Below are 13391 nucleotides of genomic sequence, written 5' to 3' on the forward strand. Positions count from 1 at the left end.
CGTTTTCAGTGATGTTTCTCTGAAGCTATCAGTTTCCTCAGAATGTGACCATGGTGATGAGAACCATGCTACTGCTCACTGCACTCATAAAAATTGTTCGTTGGCATTACTCAGTACTTGATGTAAGTCGTTGCGTCAACTTTCCGAGTATAATGCCAACGCGTACAATTTTGAGTAACGCTGACTCGATATCATTATGTTGGTAGCACTCATTTGCACTTACTTTATTGAGTTGTTACAACTCAGAAATTGAAACTAGGTTAGCATAATTTTCTAGAGGTGTGCTATAGTATACAAAATTTTGCACTGATTACAAAAATAAATATTTGAATACTACTAATTGTGCAGAAAATGATCAAATTACGTGAATTAAGTACCAAAGTACCAAATTGAAATAACTCAAAACAATAAGTACCAGTAACTTAATATGAACGAGTTACATCAACTCAACTAATTGGTTCTTTGAACCTTGTTTATTTTTCTAAGTTCCCTGAACTTGAATGCAGAAGTTGGCATTACTTAAAAAGTTGACACAACGACTTACATCAACGTAATGCCAACAAAGTTGTGATTAGTTAACGGGACTTTTTGAGCTTTTCAGCATTTTTTAAGTTCGGATAACTAAAATGAATTTTGTTTTGGCAACTTTTACACTATTTTTGAGTTGTCCAAACTTACTCCTTTTGAATTGCGCCAACAAGGCGAACAAGTCATTTCTATGAGTGTGCCACCTCCCTATTATAACCAACTTTTCTGCACTGTAACCTCTTTGAGACACCAGCTATATGGCGTTGTAAAGAAGGTGGAATATTAAAGTAATGGTTCTCAATTTTTTTCGCATTTAATTGTGATCAGTGATTACATCTTGTTTATCGCAGCTGACACGGCGCATGCACACCGTAAAAACTCGATAGTTAGCATATGTGCTTACTATTGAGCACTTTTAAAACATGCAAACAAAGTGCCCCACCCACAAAAGTGTATAGGGTTCTGAGCAAATCATCGATACACATCGTTATATACGAACAAGTATAAAACCTGCAAATTTGTGTTTCAACCCCATTAGCTGAGTTGGTAATGCGCCGGAGTTTGGTATAATTTCATGTTTTCAAAAGCGCTCGATAGTATGTACATACGCTAGCTATGGAGTTTGTACCCGGGAGTTTGTATGGTAATTATACGTTGCAACCGGTTCGTATGTAGGGTAGCACGTCATCTGGGATCCGGTTCGTATGTAGGGTAGCACGTCATCTGGGCTGACTAATAGAATTGCTCTTATGTTATCAGGGTAGCACGTCATTTCGGCTGACTACTAAAATGGTTCAACTATGAAAAACTAAACTATTGGGTAGTAAAAATATTCCATTGAAAATAACCCAATAGCAGTGGTGTAGCCAGCGGGAAGGGAAACATCGTGTACCTCCTTTCCCCATGTCACGCCTGTGGCTGTGGGATGTAGGCTGGCCTGATATTTAAGATTTTTACCTGTTTTTTGTACTGTTTAGCCACTTTTTGACCATTTAAGAGAACAATTTGAGGTATATCACATCATGATACATGTAGAACAGATTAGTTTTTGGCCCCATTATGACATTCGACCCTTCGTGGGAAGTATAGGGGGCATAGAAAACATTGGAGCCAATTCTAGTTTTATCCTTTGAGGTGTAAGGATGCCCTAAAACATTGGTTCCACTAATATAGGAAAAGTAGATGCTTACTTAAAATTGCACCCCATAGCGCCCTATACTACTTGACATTAATCTTTAATATGTAATCGTACACCACGAATGAGCCGTAAAGTCGGTCGTGTAAATTTAATTCTATTTCGTGTTTAGAAAATATATATCATAAGCTTTAAAATGGTATATCATTTAACTTCAAACGATATCCAGAAGCGGGGTTATGGTTTGTTGAACTTTGCTCCTTCAACAAAATGGTACCTTTTTCGGTTCTACATGTGTCTCTTTTTCCACATTTCTGGTAATAAATATTAAACAGTCATAAATGGCGGTCATTCCAAATCATCCCCAAGTCAACGAGGTTCAGGAATGTCCTCTCATTGTTAATTGCTGGCTATACATACCTACACAAAATAAAATGCTTTGTAAGCCACCACTTGAACAGGATTTAGTCAAAGCAAACAAAGACTTGAGCTATTTAAGAATTCTATAGACACGTAGAAGCTTATTATCCTCTTTAACAACAGGATTATTGATTGGTTTAAAAGGTGTTTTACTAGCGCTATCAAAATGAGATACATGTAGCTTGATACTTGAGATACCTATGAATACGACCTTCATGCACATTTTACACTGTAACTCAGAATATAATTTAGGACATTTATGGCTCATTCGCGGTGTACGGTCACATATAATATTTAAAAGGCATGTTAATTATAAATTTTCAACTACAGGTGTCCAGAGGGATTCATTGGAAACAATTGCGAAATTCCTGCGGGGATGCGTAAGTCCATATTATTATCGTATAATTGTTATAAACCACGTTCATTATCCAAGTATGTAATTATCCAACTGTAGAAATGATATCCTCCGTCACCCTGTCCCTGAGTGCTGTCCACGCTGTGATTTTGGTGGCTGAAACACCTATAACGTGTATAAGCCGCTTGGGTGTAACCGTAATTAGAAACAGGACATGGCACATACGCATTAATTGTTATTATTAACTCATCATGAAACCCTGAAAACGCAGGGTGCAAACACTTAAATCATAGATGCTTAAATTAAGTTTCTTCTGAGAATGGCTAGCCAGACCTCAGGCGGTACGCATCACGTGACATATGAGGCTGACGAAACCACCACCCACCCACCCCACCCCCACCCACCCACCCACCCACCCACCCACCCACCCACCCACCCACCCACCCCTACCTACCCACTGCACCCACCACCCACCTACCCACCCACCTACCACCACTACCCCCCACCCACCTACCTACCTACCTACCTACCTACCTACCTACCTACCTACCTACCTACCTACCTACCTACCTACCTACCTACCTACCTACTGTTGCTTTGTCAGAGATCTTATGAAGTGGTAGGTGATATGCTGAGTCCATTTGATGTGTAGAATGGCATCTCATATCGAATGCATCTAATCTGGATTCATCTCTCTCAGTGAGAGTCCAGCATTCAGAAGCACATAGAAGGGTAGAATGAACGCAGGCATTATAGAATTTCATCTTGGTGTCTAAGTTGATATACCGGTCCTTCAACACCTACTCAAGTTCTTTAAAAGCACCCGATGCTTTGCCAATCCTACGATTGAGCTCCTTGGCATTTGATCCATCAGCACTACAGTATGATCCCAGATACTTGACGAAACTACTAGCCTCAAAGCCCGATAAAAATAGACGGTTAACAATTATGAATTGAAAAACAACATAGGCCTACTTACAGCGGTTTCGAAAAACATAATCTGTCATAATTGTAAAAGGCATGTGAAAATGCACAATATAAAATAAATAATATTAAACATATATTAATATTTAATTATGGGCTATTTCCTTAGTGAAAGGATACCGTGTGTGTGTGTAGTATCTAGTCTACTATATTGTATATTTTGTATTAATTCTACAGGATTTTGTGCTGTTAACACGTGTTTGAATAATGGCATATGTTTCACCCAAGAGGATGGCACAAATACAACATGCAGGTTTGTGGTTTAGAGTTTCTACTCTCCAATAAAATATAAAACACGAACAAAGAATTCACTCTTTTTTGCTTGTTTTTCACAACTCGACCAACCCTGAAACATCCTACCGACCCACAAGACTGGACTAACCCCCCCCCCCCGATATTTTGGATAAGGGGATGATCCATTTAATCATACCCCCTCCCTATATGTTGACGCCTGTATGTGGGTTTCTGACCAAATTAACCTCATATTTGGGCATTTTAGCCTAAAAAGCACCAATTTTTGCACACTTCGCGCGCAAATTTAGTTCACTTTTGCATAATATTTCACTGGTTTAGCTTCAATATGGCAACATTTTTCGCACGCTTCACATCCATTTGTATCATCAACTTATTCTGTCGCCAAAATGTCTGGATTGGATTCACAATACTTCCAAGATTTTGTTTCTAATCCCATCGCCCATCCCAAAAAGAAATCAACGCCACTGTTCAATAGACTGAATAAACATCAACCTAGATGGTGTACACTTTATATTTTCTGTGGAATAAACTGGAGTGAATAATTAGTGATATTGGTATGTTTGTATCGAACCATGATCGAACTGAGTTGAAAATTCGGGCATGGTTGCGGGTATCTACGGCAATACACGGCTTCTAAGATACGCCTCAAAGACCGAGGTAAAATGCATGGACCTGTTTCTGAAGTACCCACTCAAGTATTTCAAGCCATTCTATTTTCCTACTTTCATTTATTTCAGATGCTTAGAAGGATTTGAAGGAGATCTATGTGAACAAGCAGCTCGTCAAGGTAAAATGACAATATACATTTTTAGCATAGTCCAAAAATTCCACTTCATCGTAAGAGAACAAACAAAAAGAGCTATAGTTTCGTTTCTCGGCCGACCCACTCCCTCCCTGCCAGAAAGTAATCCTGAAATTTTGACAATTTTGGGTCGTATATTCTTTAAATGTATTCGCTGTCGAAGTGATGAAATAATCTGATGAACTACCATAGCAATAGGTTTAAACAATTTGTGTACATCGCGCTACACTTGTATGCGGTACCATGGATCAATAAATCAGGATGCGGCACTAGCTCATTTGCATGTGTCCCTATTCTTATGTAAATAGCGTATACTGCAACCATATACCTTGTTTGAGGGCGTTGATATTTCGGACAGGCAGAGCTTGACTCGGGAGTATGATGACGTCTCGTATCTTTCAATAATAATCTTTGTTGGGTAAATACAGCTTGTATTTGCATACATGTCATGCTGTCACTTACTTCCTTCGTATTATTGATATGATATCCTGCTGCCTGATGGGATCATAGTAGTTGACCCCATTTCCGTTCATCGTGACCTCGAAAGAGGGCGTTTTTACTCTCTTCAACAGGTACGATTCGCTAAACTTACGACACCTTTTGTGGTGACCTCAATCACATGGGCCGAATAAGAGTTGGTGTGAATTATTCATAACCGATCGATAACTTTGCGTGGCTAAAACAAAAACCGTGAATTTAGTGCCACCCCCTGGCGGTACCTCTGCATTGAACCATAGATGTCAAAGAGCAGGGGTAACGACCTGGATCGTAATTCATATCATGCTGATCACTTGCACCTGTTAGATTAATACCATTGAAAAGAGCGGTATTGTATTCAATCTATGATAGCAGACATGTACATGTGATGAGTGCAACTTGCTTGTAGTGGAGTGCTATATAATCAAAAAGTTTTTGAACCTATTGCTATGGTACCGGTAGTTAATCCGATTATTACATCACTTCGACAGTGAATATAAAACGGCAGAGAAAGGGGGTATATTATAAAATGGACATATCATATCCGGCAAGGCCGCAAAGCTGGCATAGTATTTGTTCGCGGGCAACCCAACCCAAACCTTTACGTGGTGTCGGATTGGTAACTCTAACTTGGGCAATGGGGAAAAGGCTTGGATGCGAGGAAGTCAAGCTCGCGGAGGATCATGTGAAGTTTTGGCCACGTTCTAGCAAGGGGGTGACACTAAATTCACGGTTGTTCTATTAGCAACGCAAAATCTATGAAAAATTCAGCTGGTTTACTAGCTAGAAAGTGAGGACAGTTATCGATCCGTTATAGCTCGTTATGAATAATTCATGTTCGACCCCTTGGATCATGTTAATTGAGTTTGGCAAATAACAACGTTGTTAGTTTTGCGAACTTTGCCTGTTCAATGAGAGTATAGCGCGCCCCCAATACATCTGGGCGCAAAACAGGCGAAAACGATCCAGTTTAATGAAATGGCGGACGGGTATTCCCATCAGGCACCAGTTATATGTTTTTTCAAAGAAAGTCTACTAATTTGATATGAAATAAAATTTTACAATAGCAAAGTCAAAATTAGGACTTGCTGTCAATAATATGAAGGAAATATGTGACAGAGGCAAGGTGAGAAATACAAGTAGTATTTAAGTTATAATAACCTTTGATACCCGACCTGACCTTCCATCATGGCGCCTTATTCGTCTTTATGTATTTCTATTATGCTCTCAAGTAAAATAAAATACCAATCTGCTCAGAGCAGACAATGTTACTTGGCTCCCAGCACGAATTATTGATTTTATACGGAAGTAAAGAAATGCACAGTGTATGTGCATGATGTGCAAGCATACTCCAAATATTTACCGTAAATCTGAATAGTGGTCACATGTTAACATATCATGTGTTCGGGAAATCACGTGGCAACATTTTAAGATTTCAGGCTTGTTTACTAGTTAATTGCCATTTGTACTCTTTATTATTTATCTTTGTTAATTAACATATATTTTAAGTGCTGATAAATCGTGGTTGGCTACCCATGATATCTGTTAAATTCAATGTTTTATGAATATAATTCTACCACGCAGAGGGGTCACGCAGCAGAATTTCACATCACCTGACTTAGCTACATTTCGAAGCTCTGCTCTTCAAATTCATGTAAATTTCAAAGTTTATACATTTAATATATTTAATATGATACTAATTTTTTGTCATAACCAACTGGTACACGAAATATACTAGCTTATTACCTATACAGAAAGGTGATTATCAGCCTTCGCTCAGCAAATTGACATGCCCGGCATATGCAGCCATTCTCCGTCTGGATAACCTGACTGTCGCCCTCAATACGTCTGGGCGCACATTTAAATAACAATACGCTATTTACATATCAATGTGGCCTCATGCTAATTAAAGCTGCCCCATCCAGGAGTTCATCTATGGTTCTAGCCCTTCCTCGGCTGACTCAGCCTGGTGTGGCTCTGAAGAAATACCGTTTGTTTTTTAAGAAGACTGTAAGACTGAGAAATTACATTGAAATCACCGTACGAGTTTACACCAAGAAACATACAACGTGGCAGCAAGCTGAAAGGAAATAAGTAAGATGCAGTGAACCATATAACGTTTTGTGACTGAATGAAGATATACAGGTGCAATTTGACAAAGGAGTGAGTACTGGCGCAAATAACCATAGGAGTTGAAAGCGTCATTCAAATCTACAAAAACGGGAAAAAATTGACATATCATAATAGGGTTACCCGTATGACCTAATCTTATCTTAGAGGGTTTGTAACGACTGTTCAGTGCCAGAAGTGGGTAAGTGCAGTAGCTATCATGTGTTGCTGCCATTTGTAGATGAGTACAATATACTGTGTATAAAATGTAAATTGCCAAAAGTTCACAGGACAGCTATGCACTTACTCACTTCTGGCACTGAGCAGTCGATAAGATCATCTCGCCTTACAATAAATAGAAAAGAGACATTAACAAACAAACTTTTATTTTAAAAATATGGTAGAATTTAATCCACTTTATAAATGATTTTTGTCTTTCAGCGAGAAGACCAGCACCATCCTGGGTGTGGACCCTTATTGGCCTTGTCAATTTGATGCTGTTAGCTCTTTTGGCTATGCTGTGTGTATGCTACCGTAGGCTTGTGACGCCGGTATTCAGACCTGTATACCTTCCAAGTCCGTATGAGAGGGTAAGTGACAGAGCAAGCACCTTTGTCTGTTTGTGGTAAATTAAAACACCAACCTGAAAGGAGTATTACGTGATTCTAGCATCCTCATCCTCTCATTCCCAAAATTTCAGTTAATTCCGATTTTGCGTTTGCGAGTTATGAACGATTATGTATATTACAGATTTCACACCATCAAATATTATTATACGGTTGTGCGTCCTGAATGCATTTCTCAGAAAAACCCACAGATGGCCTAAAGTAAGCATTACAACCCAGATAACAGGCATATATTGGCCCAATGTTGGTTTTCGAACGCCAACCATGGCATCGGCATTATTTTGCTGGCCATATTGGGCCAATCATGGCTTTCCATCGGTATCTTCATATTGGCATCATTGGGGCAGCCTAAATTGGTCCGATATAGGCACAATATATTGGTTGTGAAAAGCTGCCAACATGAAGCCAACAATCGTAATGCTATTGGCCCAATATATGGGCCACATTCGTCATGATCAATAAGACCAGTCTTGGCATTATTTTGCTGACCCATATTGGACCAATCTTGGCTTTCAATTGGCTTTTTTTTACATTGGCATCATGTTGGCAGCCAATATAGGTTATCACACCAATTTCGGTAACAAATTGGGTAACAAATAGTTATTGTGAAGAGTGCTAGTGTTTGGAGCACCTCCTCTAAATCCTAAATATTATACTAAGTTGAAATAAAACAAAACCATGCATGATAAAACGCAGGGCAAACGCTATTTAACACCACGGATTATATATTTTTAAGGAAATACACAAGAATTTTCGGAACTTTCTTTTTTAAGACCATACTTTTAAAGATAATTTGTGACGTGTCATGTCAAAAGGAGACACTTTTGGGCAGGATTGTAAATGGCGAAATAGACAAAGATCTGCCCGAAGGTGATTTTTTCACAATTTGGGTTTGTTGCAAATTTGTGATGTTATTAATGTTTAAAATATTGCCTGATAGTTTCAGACTGGAATATAACTGGCATCTTGTATTTTTTGAGACATTTTTCAAGGTAATTCCTGCTCTCAACATTGTCAATAATATTTTTAAAGGCCGATATCTCAATTTCCAATCTTATAATACCATAACTTACTAATTCAATATCTTCGCTTAGGAATGTCCGATTTCATTGGGGAAAACGGCACTGTGGAGCAAAATATCTCTATATTTAAGATATGTAAAAACCTCAAAATTGAAAATGTCTCCAAAATGCTGATCATTTTTCATGTTTATGCTTGTTTTTGAAAGGGTTTCCCGGTAAATCCAGTGTTTGTGGAAGACTCAATAAATCCAGTGATTGTGGAAGACGCAAACCCAGCCCTTATTGGAGACTCAATAAACACAGCATATGGTAGAGAAGACGTTTTGTTTTAGGTACATAACCAAGCTACATCGGTTTGAAGCCTAATTATATACCAGCATGGGCGTCAATCCGGGGGGACAGGGAGTACGTGTCCCCCACACCTTTCGGCAAAATGTTCCATGTTTTGTTCTTTTCAGCCACTTTTTGACAATCTTGGCGGATTGTCCCCTCCCCCCTATTTCAAGCCGGATTGGCGCTAATTTACCAGGGAATAAGTACCTAGATATTTCCAAATGATTATCGTCAGAACAGCGATCTAGAGCTGCATTTTGTAATCGATTACTTGTAGAAAATCGCTAAAATGCAAATGCGACGAGAAACGCATCACATGACGATTGTTTGCACACGATTAACAGTTGAATTTTCGGTTATTCCTTCATGTAATTTTACACCAAATTAGGGTTGGGTTTATGCATAGGGTTATGATTATGATTAGGATTAGGGTTATAGTTAGGGTTAAGGTTTAAGGCTAGCTTACAGGAAATAATTACATGAAGGATCGACCAAACTTTCACCGATCCAGTAATTAGGGACATGGCAATTTACTGGATAACATTAGGAACTGAATGGTAAAATGCGTAAATTTGCAATTATTTGCTTGTATATACTGAAGTATAAAACGTCTAACGTTTACTTTACTTTTTTGCAATTATCAACCACATTTGGTAATTATCGCAATTATGAACTAAACGTTGCAATTATGCAACTTTCAAAATGCTCATTAAAAATAGCACAATTATGCAATTTTGAAATCACTTTTTCAAATTAGCGCTAAAACCTATTGTTATCATGCAAATATCAACCACATTCTGAAATTAGCGCAATTATGATGTCAATATTGCAATCGTTCTATGACAATAGCGTAAATATACAATTATGAAATCACATTTTGATTTGGTCAATTACTATTGAATATTTTTGCTATTGATAGAAAAAGACTATTGCACTCCGCGCCAGTGCAATAGTCCATTTTCCATTGCACTGGCGCGCAACTACCATGGCAACGCCGACAGACGTGGGCGTATATCTCGAACGGTGACCACCTCGACTCGCCAATTATAGGTGTGGGTGTCGCTTCTAAAATAAATACAGTTTGTAATATTTTTGTAATTTATTTTGTTTTCCTGGTGATTTAGTGGAAGATAAAGAATTTTATATGAGTTATAGAAAACAAATATTGAATGTTTTTATTCGTTCAATGGAAAGAATATTTTCATTCGGTGAAACATGAACTATTTTATTCAATTCGGCAAAGCCTCGTTGAATGGACAGTCCATAATTTCACCTCATGAAAATATTCATACCGTTGTATTCATAAACATATATATATTTGTATATTGTATTTGTATATTTGTATATCTATATATTTGTATATTATATTTGTATATGATTATGTCCTTGGTTGGATATTGCGCAATAATGCCTGTAATCCATTTCTGATAATAGCGCAATTATCACTTGAGTTTCGAGGAAAATTAAAAGTACCATTGCAAATTATATCTGTAAGCTATTTTTGATAATAGCGGAATAGCGCAATTATCACTTGAGTTTCGAGGTAACTTTAAAATGTTATAATTGCACAATATCTGTAAGCCACTTTTGATAGCAGCGCAATTGGGGACGCGCCATTCGATTCTCGGGGGGGGGGGGGTATGATAGTTTGGGTCAGGTGGAATGTTTTGTTCACTATCTGTGGCAGGAAATTAAAAAAAAAATTAATATATACCTTTATACAGATTTGGATTTTACTAATCAGGGAGGCAATTTCTTTTTCATCTCACTAGTGGGAATTTTTTTTTGCTCACTAGTGGGCGAAGTTTTAAAAAAAAACTCCCATGCCACCCCCTGGAAATCTAATGGTGCGCCCCTTATCACTTACGTTTAGAGGTATATTGAAAATAACATAATTATGCAATTTTGTGTGGAAGCCATTTTTGATAATAGCGGAATAGCGCAATAATAGCGCAATTATCACTTGATTATTCGCTGTAAATTATGTAAATTGAAAATGTCATAATTGCTCAATTATGTGTTAAAGCCATTTTGATAACAGCGGAATAGCGCAATTATCACTTGAGTTGCGAGGTAAAGTGAAAATGTCACAATTGCGCAATTGTGTGTAAAACTATTTTTGATAATAGCGGAATAGTGCAATTATCACTTGAGTTTCGAGGAAAATTAAAAGTACCATTGCAAATTATATCTGTAAGCTATTTTTGATAATAGCGGAATAGCGCAATTATCACTTGAGTTTCGAGGTAACTTTAAAATGTTATAATTGCACAATATCTGTAAGCCACTTTTGATAGCAGCGCAATTGGGGACGCGCCATTCGATTCGGGGGGGTATGATAGTTTGGGTCAGGTGGAATGTTTTGTTCACTATCTGTGGCAGGAAATTAAAAAAAATTAATATATACCTTTATACAGATTTGGATTTTACTAATCAGGGAGGCAATTTCTTTTTCATCTCACTAGTGGGAATTTTTTTTTGCTCACTAGTGGGCGAAGTTTTAAAAAAAAAACTCCCATGCCACCCCCTGGAAATCTAATGGTGCGCCCCTTATCACTTACGTTTAGAGGTATATTGAAAATAACATAATTATGCAATTTTGTGTGGAAGCCATTTTTGATAATAGCGGAATAGCGCAATAATAGCGCAATTATCACTTGATTATTCGCTGTAAATTATGTAAATTGAAAATGTCATAATTGCTCAATTATGTGTTAAAGCCATTTTGATAACAGCGGAATAGCGCAATTATCACTTGAGTTGCGAGGTAAAGTGAAAATGTCACAATTGCGCAATTGTGTGTAAAACTATTTTTGATAATAGCGGAATAGTGCAATTATCACTTGAGTTTCGAGGTCAATTGAAAATGACATAATAGCGCACTCTGTGTGTGAAAGCCATTTTCCCTTAAAGGCATATATTGGAATGTCATCTTTCCCTGGGTAAGATCTGACACCAGGCCAGCCTATGGCCAGAGGGTAACATGAGTAGGTTTGTTTCACCTTGAAGGCAAGGATAGTCTTGCTAATATGGGCTAACTTTCCCCTAGGCCATCCAATATGCCATGAATTAGTAGGACTACAAGCTACTACAACTGGTATCTGCTGGTCAGTTTATACTCCTATTTTCACATCTGTTAATTTTATATGTGCCTTTAACGATTTTATTCTAAGTCTTAAAAAGAGGCTCATAATAGCGATAATAGCACTGTTTGATAACAGAAGTGCTAATTTTGCAATTATGTATAGAAACAAATGACAAAATTGCACAATTGCAACTAATATTATAGCGCTATTATGACTTATACTATAGTTTTGATGTAAATTGAAAATTCATAATTGTGCAATTGTGTGTTAAAACCATTTTTGATAGTAGCGGAATAGTGCTCGGAAAAGACTACATTGTATATTGCAATAATGATAAGTATTTTAATACTTTATGAAAAGCAGTGAATGCCTTATATTATAATCGGGTACTATTATACATGCAATACTAATTATGTGCTTTGTGTGCTATATACAGAGTTAATCATTGAGAACGTAAACGAAAGTAATATTAAGACTTGGAAAGTCTGCTAGCCCGTAGAACAAGCTGTTTTCGTATTAAAATACGAAAACAGCTTGTTCTACGGGCTGGCAAATTATATCTGTAAGCTATTTTTGATAATAGCGGAATAGCGCAATTATCACTTGAGTTTCGAGGTAACTTTAAAATGTTATAATTGCACAATATCTGTAAGCCACTTTTGATAGCAGCGCAATTGGGGACGCGCCATTCGATTCTCGGGGGGGCATGGTAGTTTGGGTCAGGTGGAATTTTTTTTTCGCTATCTGTGGCAGGAAATTTAAAAATTGTTTTTAATGTATACCTTTATACAGATTTGGATGGGGAATTTTTTTTTACTAATCAGGGAGGCAATTTCTTTTTCCATCTCATTACTGGCGGGCGAAGTTTTTTTTTTTTTTTAATTCCCATGCCACCCCCTGGAAATCTAATGGTGCGCCCCTTATCACTTACGTTTAGAGGTATATTGAAAATAACATAATTATGCAATTTTGTGTGGAAGCCATTTTTGATAATAGCGGAATAGCGCAATAATAGCGCAATTATCACTTGATTGTTCGCTGTAAATTATGTAAATAGAAAATTTCATAATTGCTCAATTATGTGTTAAAGCCATTTTGATAACAGCGGAATAGCGCAATTATCACTTGAGTTGCGAGGTAAAGTGAAAATGTCAAAGGCGCAAGTATGTCTGTAAGGCAATTTTGATAATAGCGGAATTGCGCAATTATCACTTTCAATGTAAATTGAAAATGCCATAATTGCGCAATTGTGTGTAAAA

General features: G+C 37.4%; 1 protein-coding gene across 1 annotated transcript in view; it reads left to right on the top strand.

Moving 5' to 3' along the window:
- Positions 1-10667, top strand: part of LOC140139103 (uncharacterized) — a 31774-nt gene extending 21107 nt beyond the window's left edge. The window contains exons 18-22 of the mRNA XM_072160884.1: positions 2414-2463; positions 3600-3675; positions 4415-4464; positions 7507-7655; positions 8920-10667. Coding sequence (XP_072016985.1) covers positions 2414-2463; positions 3600-3675; positions 4415-4464; positions 7507-7655; positions 8920-9045 — 451 coding nt within the window. The 3' untranslated portion in view covers positions 9046-10667. The remainder of the gene's footprint in view (positions 1-2413; positions 2464-3599; positions 3676-4414; positions 4465-7506; positions 7656-8919) is intronic.
- The last annotated feature ends 2724 nt before the right edge of the window (positions 10668-13391 follow it).

This window comes from Amphiura filiformis, chromosome 18 (genome assembly GCF_039555335.1).
Source record: "Amphiura filiformis chromosome 18, Afil_fr2py, whole genome shotgun sequence".
In the NCBI taxonomy this organism is placed as follows: Eukaryota; Metazoa; Echinodermata; class Ophiuroidea; order Amphilepidida; family Amphiuridae; genus Amphiura; species Amphiura filiformis.